Source organism: Austrofundulus limnaeus, unplaced genomic scaffold (genome assembly GCF_001266775.1).
Source record: "Austrofundulus limnaeus strain Quisiro unplaced genomic scaffold, Austrofundulus_limnaeus-1.0 Scaffold725, whole genome shotgun sequence".
NCBI lineage: Eukaryota > Metazoa > Chordata > Actinopteri > Cyprinodontiformes > Rivulidae > Austrofundulus > Austrofundulus limnaeus.
The window spans coordinates 29707-39438 of record NW_013953127.1 but is presented as its reverse complement, the minus strand read 5'-3'; the positions used below and the strand labels follow the sequence as shown (position 1 = coordinate 39438).

The 9732-nt window shown below is 41.1% G+C and overlaps 1 protein-coding gene across 5 annotated transcripts in view; it reads right to left on the bottom strand.

The window, feature by feature from the left end:
- Nucleotides 1-9732, bottom strand: part of LOC106532175 (pleckstrin homology domain-containing family A member 5) — a gene marked incomplete at its 5' end in the record, with an annotated part of 87284 nt that overhangs the window by 48442 nt on the left and 29110 nt on the right. For all 5 annotated transcript variants that reach the window (XR_001312033.1, XM_014028188.1, XM_014028189.1 and 2 more), the window contains 4 exon segments: nt 194-295; nt 4578-4730; nt 4816-4896; nt 4981-5043. Coding sequence is in view for 4 of the 5 variants with exons in the window: in XM_014028188.1 (XP_013883642.1) it covers nt 194-295; nt 4578-4730; nt 4816-4896; nt 4981-5043 (399 nt within the window).

The following is a 9732-nucleotide window of genomic DNA, read 5'->3' as shown; positions in this document are numbered from 1 at the left end:
CATGTAGTAAAAGTCTCCTTTTAATTTAACTGGTGCATTTTAAGTGTATTTATTGGTGTATTTATATATTTCTGCTTTTATTTCTAATCATGTCAGATTCAGTCCTCCATCTTTTTTCTGTGCAGAATAAATCAAAAAATAAGTTGACATTACTTAAAAAAAGTTGCCATTAGTGGCAGCCCGAGTGTGTTACCTGTGGGCTACCCAAGGCCTCCAGCTGCTCCAACAAGTCAGTCTTGGCCGAAGTGACATCTGCCTCTAGCTGATCATACATCCTGCAGAAACCTTCCAGTTCCTGAAAACACACCAGCCAACAACTGAGTCTTTTGTATGTGTGTGAAGATAATTTATTTTTCTACGTCTCCATGTGGCCAATACTAGTTGATGTGTCAGAATAATTACAACTTCCCCGATAGCAACACATTCCTGATTACATTGTCCCGAGATGTGTGGTCTCTGCGAGTTTGCAACTTCAACTTCCTGTTTACTACAGCCATGTGCAATGTCATTGTCATTGTAAATGTTAAATTTAAATATTAAAAAATTAATATTAAATCGTCAATCTAAATGTTTAAATCTAAATGTAAAAATTAAACCTTAAATGTTGAATTTAGCATTTAGGTTTATGTTATGACAAATTCCTGAGACAATAGCAACTGCTAGCACTCCAATGCTGCTAAAGCTTCCCTACAAGACTTTTTTTTATTAAACATTTTCAACAACTGTACAGGATCAAGTGGCATGTATATACAGGAAGATATCAAGTTGTACATGTTTAAGGCACATAAAAATATAAGATGAAAAAAAAACAGATTTTAAACAGAGGACAAACAACAACAAAAATTAACAGAACAAAAGAACAAAAACAAAGGGGCACTAATTTTCATCAAACAAATTCAGTTCTATAAAGGCGTCAAAGAGCTGTACACGTTTGCCCAGACAAGTTCTATAAGTTGAGAGAGCTGCATATCTTGCAAAAGCTGGCAGTCAGATTTGCTTCAAAGGACCAGAGCCTGTTGTAGGTATCTCAACAACAGTCTGTAGGACTGCCCTACAGGCCTGGATTAGACACCAACACTCAATCCACTGGAGAGAGCTGATGGACTGTAGACAGGCACGGGAACTGATAAATGGAAACTGCCTGGTTCTGATCAGTCAAAGGAAAAGAATTCTTGGGGACCCCTTTATGGATCCCGAGAAGCTCAGAACACTAGCAATGTTTACATGTGCAAAATTCTTTTATCGGATTGAAATGTATTCCGATTAAATAATCTGAATACATAGTTTATATGGGCACAATCTGGTCACGATAAGTGTTTACATGCACCAGGCTTTTGGTTGGCATTTGGTTTTTTTTGGGAAGTGGTGCAGGCTGTTTGTCTTCCTTCTTTATTGAACGAGTAAACCGGAGGAAAAGTTCTGTGCTGCTGGAAACTACAGCAGTGCTGTCCCTCCCTCCACAACAAAGCAGATTACATGCACGTTGTTCGGATTATCAATTGGCATAAACCACCTCTCTCGTTCCAATTACAAATTCCTTCGGGTCAAGCTGAATCGGGTCAGAATAATCCGAATGGGGTGTTTACATGACACATTTTTATTCCAAATGGCCGTTTAATCCGATTACTTATGTCCATGTAAACGTAGCTCGTGTTCACTGAGTGTTTACATGCACTGGGTTTTTATTCAGAATAGAAGTACTGACATGCACCGAGTTGTTAACTTTCCCTAAAAAAACACAGAAGAAGTAGTTATATTTCCATGATGAATGTAAACAAATGTCTTCTGAGGCTGTGTGTCTTCCTTCTTTATTGAATGAGAGAACAGGAGGAAAAGTTATTTTCTGCTGGAAACTGTAGCACTACTGTACCTCCCTCCACAAAAAAGCAGAAACCGGTGGATGAAAGTCAGAAGACATGCACAGTCAGGTCAGTTTTCCACAATCAGAATAAGATGATCGGATTAAGTGTTTATACGCACTCTGTTTGGATTATCAATCGGCATAAACCACCTCTCTCATTCCGATTACAAATTCATTCGGATCGAGATGAATCATGTCAGATTAATCCGAATGGGGTGTTTACATGAYGCATTTTTATTCTGAATGGCCACTTAATCCGACTACTTATGTCCATGTAAACGTAGCTATAGTGTTTCTAACCTTGTGTCCTTCATCCGAGGTACACTAAAGATTAAATAAAGACCAGTGTCTTTTTGAGGAGAGCAATGGGCCTACTTACGAGGCCCCCACTCATATCAGTTCTTTATCCAACCCTAGTCACCATAAACATAACCATTTTGACCTGATTATTAGGGCTCGGGCGCTGTGAAATAGTGCAAGGCCCTATTGTTTTTGACCTGATTGTTAATATTATTATTAATTTTTAATTATTATTATTATTATGCCAACCAAAAACTTTTTTCACCATGCTCTAGTTAGTAATACAACCAGGAAGATCCATTTTTGAGAAAAAAAAGATTTTGAGTACAACAACTGTTGATGTATTTTATTGATTTATTTATTTCTATAGCACAATCACAGTGCTGGTGATCAAAGTGCTTAACAAAATCAGTGATTAACATGACAACAAGTTAAAAGCAAGAAAAACACAACAAAATAGCAGAAACAAAACCAGAAATGTCACCACTTAAGTACTAAACGCTATTAGAATAAAAAAATTTTAAGCTTCGATTTAAACTGGCCAAGTTCAGCAACCAAACGTAGATCAAGAGGGAGCTGATTCCAGAGTAGAGGTGCAGCCGCAGAAAAGGCATAGTCACCCCAGCATTTATATTTTGTCCTAACAGAGAGCAGGAGCTGGCTATTTGACCTCAGAGACCTGGAGCTGGTGGGGAACCTTAACAGTTCTGTTATATAAGGAGGAGAGAAGCATTTCAGAGCTTTAAAGACAAGTTATAAAATTTAAACTCTATTTTAACAGGGATAGGAAGCCAATGTATTGAGAATTAAACAGGTGTGATGTGGTCTTGTCTAGGAGTATTGATTAAAAGGTGAGCTGCTGCCTTTTTGAATAAGCTGGAGGCAGCTCAGTAGGGATGGGTACTGAATTCGATACCTTTTTTTTATGCACAGACCGAATTCTGTTGGTACTACCGAGTATCTATTCACGTAACGTCAAACGGTATCATGTTTTGGTACCTAAAAGCATCATTGCGACCGTATTGGCTTAAGAGTGGTGAGTTTTCCATGCTTGTCCTGAACGCAGCATCACATAAGAGCGTAATGATGTCAGCTTCCACGGGTAAACAGAGCTCGGTCTGAACGTAGCTTGATAGCGAGCCTCGCAGCTCCTAAACTCACCGAACAGACCACCTCTGAATTATCTGGTGGATTAATTATCTTGTTAATACAACGTTCACTTGCTCAAAGTAAATAAAGTACAACCACTTTCTTTATTTCATCCTCCATTAAACAGAGACTGGCAGAGGAAAACAACAGAGGAGCTTCCTGACAGTCTGAATGCGTCTGACCTGAAAGAGCACAAGCAGCCAACTTGAAGTGTTGGAGTGTTTTGGATGCTCAAAACGTAGCTTGAATACCTTTTATTTATTTTAACTGCATCCTCTTTTGCTTATTTGATTTAAACTTATTTGCCTTCCATGGACCTCCATCACACAACTTTTCTAGCGGGGAAATGACATCAATAGAAACACGTGGAGCTGGATTTTAATTTGTGAAATAAGACAAAACTGTCTTGTTGTTTTCAAGAGTTTGCACTTTAAAGAAACAAGTTACACAACTGCTGTTACAATACATAGAGTTGGATGTTGTCTTGATATTTGTTAAGTTTATATATTGTGAAATATGTTTTAAAAATAAAAGTTTATTATTTAGAAAAACAACACACACAAAGTACCGAAAATTGGTACCGTTAAGTACCGGTACCGATTCCCAGGTACCGGACATTGGTACCGAATTGATTCAGATGTCAAAGGATACCAACCCGTACAGCTCAGTGATGACTGCGGTACACCAACATACAGAGCATTACAATAGTTGAGTCTTGAACTGATAAAAGCATGAACAAAATCATAACAGTTCAAAAAGGGTTTGACCTTTTTTAAAAGGTGCAAATGATAAAATCCAGACTGGACAACAGAGGCAATGTGTTTGTCAAAGTGTAAAACCTTATCAAAGGTCACCCAAAGGTTCTTCACAGTCACTGAAGTTAATGGTCAAATTCCCCGGGCCAGTTGCAGCTTTGTCACCAAATAAAATCCATTGTGTTTTATTGTCACTTAAAAACAGGAACTTCTTGTTTAGCCTATGTTTGATCGCAGAGATGCAGTCAAAGAGAGAAAGTAGTGGATTACTGGATCCTGGCCTTAATGGTAAATAAATATGCAAATCATTTACGTACATAAAAATGAAATTTGACACTGTGTTGACCTATAATAGATCCAAGTAGCAAAATACAAGGAGAAGAACAGAGGGAAATGGAACCCTAAAACATTTAATGTATTTGGAATAACATCTTGTTTTTACGTGTTTGTTTATGGCAAAACTATGATTAGAGAGGATAAAGAAATGTTTGTGTATGTGTGGGTGYTCTTACAGCATTGACTCTTGACAGCTCTCTGCAGGTGCTGAGTAGGCCGCTCTGAAGGACGTCTCTCTGTTGGACCAGGCTCTGTATGGCAGCTGTGCTGGAGCCACCGTGTTCACTCAGCTCCTGACTTGCTGATAGCAGTGCCGTCTCTAAAGTGTGCTGCCACATAACAAACACAGTTTTTACAGCACAGCTGACAGCTCCTTCAAGACACTGTCATACCTTCACACACTCAGAACTGTACCTTCTCCCTGTGGAGCTGCTGCAGCTTCTCCTCCTGAGTTTTCACAGCCTTGTCCTGCTCACACAGTTTGCTCAGCTTAGCCTTACATGCATACACAAAGACACAGGTCAGCTGCACTTTCCATTAGACTTGTTACGTTTCTCACTGACAGCAACGCTTGCTTACATCAATGTCTGCCTCTGCAGTGTGCTGTTGGAAGAGGCCATCTTTAAAGTTGTCTGGATTTATCTGAAAGAGACAAAGTCATATATGTGGGAAGCAGGGATCTAAAACAGTTCWTCTGCTATGGTAGATGGACACTGTGATGAGATACACTTCAACTGTGGAAAATGAAGTGAGAAGCATTTTATGAATACTCCCAAGCCCTTGCTTAGTCCCTTGGTTATTCTAATGCTGAAGGAAACATAACTAGACTTTTAGTTGTTTTGGGTTTTATTCACACTTTAGTCCACATTTGTCAAACTCAAGGCCCACAGGCCAAAGGTGGCCAGCCATTGCTTTATATGTGGCCTGGGAGAGCTTCAAAGATGTATTAATGTCTTAAAATAGTAGCCATGAACTACATCATAATGCATGTTGATTATTTTACCCTGGAATTGGTGGCATCCCACCAGTAGGTGGAGGTGCTCAGAGCTCAAAAGTAGTGTAAAAAAGTAGTACTTTTGATGCAGTTGTACTGAGAAGTGGGACTTTTCCACTTACATGTCATGAATTTAAACTGGAACCTGTGGGAATTCCCTGTTGAAAAGTGGGAGAGTGCAGAATTCAAGACATCTACTCACCACAACTCATCATTGAGTAAGGCTCTCATACTTTTATTTTTAATAGCATTTCTGTATTATTTACTTCACATTTAGTCAGTCATACACATAGTACATTTCAGTGTTTATAATAGGACATGTTAAAATGGTTTCTATGCAGGAAATACCACATAGAGCTCAGTTATTGTTAGTGCAACGAGATGAGGAAGGTGACAATTTAGTAGAAGTTAATTACAACTGGCCCTTCAAGGGCAGCCACAACGCTCATGTGACCCTTGGTGAAAATAAGTTTGACACACCTGCTCTAGTCTATCCTTGTTTTAGTCTGACAGGTTTGGTAAAAGCTGCACTAACTCAGCTCATAGACTGTGTATGAACTTGAGTGTGATGTAGATTCAAATCACAGACAGACAGACAGACAGACAGACAGACAGACAGACAGACAGACAGACAGACAGACAGACAGACAGACAGACACACACACACACACACACAAAGCCAAGATAAATGGCAAAGGAAATGGCTGTTGTATTTTTATTTCGGTCAATGGAACATGGGGTTTTCGATGAACAAGTACATTTTAAGATAATGTACAGAGCAGGAAGCGTCAAATCAGAGGTCATCAATCAACACACTTGATTCAATAATTTAACTACCTTCTCAGCAAAAGCCTGCCCATTCATTTCAGTTAGGTGTGTTAAAGCAGGGAAACATCTAATACRCACAACGGCTCAGTGGTTATCATTGACGCCTCTCAGCAAGAAGGTCCTGGGTTCAATCCCCGGTTCGGACCTGGGGTCTTTCTGTGCGGAGTTTGCATGTTCTCCTTGTGCTTGTGTGGGTTTTCTCCAGGTACTCCGGTTTCCCACACCCCAAAAAACATGTACGACAGGTTGCCTTCAGGCCCAGACCACCCTYGAAAAAGAGATCTGAGATCTCAACGAGACTTGCCTGGTTAAATAACGGTAAATAAAATACGTGCAGGACAATGCGCCACAAAGATTCAAGTTTTTTTTAAATTAGTACCCTTGCCACAAAGAATCCAAACCAAAAGTAAAGCATAAGAAGGTGCAGTAAACTGCTAACATGATTTATTTTTTGGTTTTGTTCATAATTGTATGATTATTTTTTACTGCATATTATTAAGCTATTCATTTATAGTTTATCTATACTATACCGCATCTGGAAAAAAAGAAATACATACAGTACAGACCAAAAGTTTGGACACATCTTCTCATTCAGTTTTCTTTATTTTCATGACTATGCAAATTGTAGAGTCACACTGAAGGCATCAAAACTATGACTTAACACATGTGGAATTATATACTTAAAAAAATGGGAAACAACTGAAAATATGTCACATTCTAGGTTCTTCAAAGTAGCCACCTTTTGCTTTGATTACTGCTTCACAGACTCTTAGTATTCTCTTGATGAGCTTCAAGAGGTAGTCACCTGAAATGGTTTTCACTTCACAGCTGTGCCCTGTCAGGTTTAATAAGTGTGATTTCTTGCCTTATAAATGGGGTTGGGACCATCAGTTGTGTTGTGCAGAAGGTGGATACAGTACGCAGCTGATAGTCCTACTGAATAGACTGTTAAAATTTGTATTATGGCAAGAAAAAAGCAGTAAGTAAAGAAAAACAAGTGGCCATCATTACTTTAAGAAATGAAGGTCAGTCAGTCCAGAAAATTGGGAAAACTTTGAAAGTGTCCACTTTCAAAGCACTACAAAGAAACTGGCTCACATGAGGACCACCCCAGGAAAGGAAGATCAAGAGTCACCTCTGCTGTGGACAATAAATTCATCCGAGTCACCAGCCTCAGAAATGGCAGGTTAACAGCAGCTCGGATTAGAGAACAGGTCAATGCCACACAGAGTTCTAGCAGCAGACACATCTCTAGAACAACTGTTAAGAGGAGACTGTGTGAATCAGGCCTTCATGGTAAAATAGCTGCTAGGAAACCACTGCTAAGGACAGACAACAAGCAGAAGAGACTTGATTGGGTTAAAAAACACAAGGAATGGACATTAGACCAGTGGAAATCTGTGCTTTGGTCTGTTGAGTCCAAATTTGAGATCTTTGGTTCTAACCACTGTGTCTTTGTGTGATGCAGAAAAGGTGAACGGATGGACTCTACATGCCTGGTTCCCACCGTGAAGCATGGAGGAGGAGGTGTGATGGTGTGGGGGTGCTTTGCTGGTGACACTGCTGGGATTTATTCAAAACTGAAGGCATACTGAACCAGCATGGCTACCACAGCATCTTGCAGCGGCATGCTATTCCATCCGGTTTGTGTTTGATTGGACCATCATTTATTTTTCAACAGGACAATGACCCCAAACACACCTCCAGGCTGTGTAAGGGCTATTTGACCAAGAAGGAGAGTGATGGGGTGCTGCACCAGATGACCTGGCCTCCACAGTCACCGGACCTGAACCCAATCAAGATGGTTTGGGGTGAGCTGGACTGCAGAGTGAGGGCAAAAGAGCCAACAAGTGCGAAGCATCTCTGGGAACACCTTCAAGACTGTTGGAAGACCATTTCAGGTGACTACCTGTTGAAGCTCATCAACAGAATGCCAAGAGTGTGTGAAGCAGTAATCAAAGTAAAAGGTGGTTACTTTGAAGAACCTAGAATATAAGAMATATTTTCAGTTGTTTCAGGAGCAACGGCTTATGGAGGGAAGCCCAAACATCTCTTTACCCAGCCACCTCTTCCAGCTCTATTAGGAGGATTCCAATGTGTTCCCAGGCCGGTTAAGAGACAGTCTCCTTAGTGTGTCCTGGGTCTTCCCCTGCCTTGTAAWTAAAACTCCAATATACCTGAACTCCTCCATTTAAGGCAGAACCTCACCTCAACTTGGAGAGAGTAATTCACCCGTATCTGACTGAGGGCCAAGGATTCAGGTTTGGAGGTGCTGATCTTCATCCCAGCCATTTTACACTCAACTGAGAACCACAACTCCAGATTAGAATAAAGTCCAGTCCCTCTTGGCTCCAGAGCCCACACCTGTGTGTCACGGTGAGCCCAACTATATCTAGCCATACCTAACTTAACACACAAGAACAGGCCAGAGTGGTGACGTCCCATGTCCCAGGAGCCAGCTTTAGTATGCCTTTAGCAACTGCCCATGACTTTATGCACCTGACTTGTATGGCCCCTACWGCAGGTGGTGGGCCCACAGGAAGCCATTACATAGCCATATAGAGACAAATTAGTTAGATAACCATTCACTCACACACACATAGGATCAATTTATTTCTTATTAAATCTTACATGCATGTTTTTATGTTTGCAGAAGAAAACTAAAATAACAGGAGAAAACCCACATGAGGACAACATGCAAAATCCATATTAAAAACCCCATCCTGGTTTTGAACCTACAACTTTCTTAATGTGAAGCAACAGCTCTGACTAAGCTGCATCTGTTGTTGTGAGGATCTGTGTCTCGTGTTTCTGTCTATCTCTGGTGTTTGGCCTTCGTGTTTTCATTTTCATCTTTTCCTTAGTCTCCCTTTAGTGTTCTCCAACCCTCTTAGCCTCTTTCACCTGTCTGTATTTAGTAATGTGCCTCTTTCACAGGTGTTGCCCATTTCCTCACCACCTTCTTCGTCTGGTCCACCATTTCCATCCTCCTGGTCTGGCCCACCATCTTCAGCCCCAAAGTCTTCAGTCCTGTCTGCCCCAGAGTCTTTAGTCCTGTCAGCCCGAGCCTCCTGTCTCATCTATGCCTGCTCCTCATTCATCTACGCAGGCACCCTAGTCATCTATGCCTTCATCTGTTTCTGTTCTACAGTCTCCTGGTTCCACATCTGTTCCTGTTTCCCAGAATCCCGGTTCCATGTCTGTTCTTGTTCCAGAGTCTCTTGGTTCCAAGTCTGTTCCCATTCCAGAGTCTCCTGGTTCCAAGTCTGTTCCCATTCCAGAGTCTCCCGGTTCCACGTCTGTACCAGTTCCCGAGTCCACACCTGCTCCCCAGTTACCTAGGTCTACACTTGCTCCTGGGTTACCCAGGTCTACACCTACTCCTGAGCCCTCCATGATTCTGGCCCGGTTGGCCCAGGGCCAACTGCTTTGCCTCAGTTGTGCCCCAGGCCATCCTCATGGGTTCTTGCTCTGCCTCAGTCAGGCAGTCTTAAAGCATATATATATAT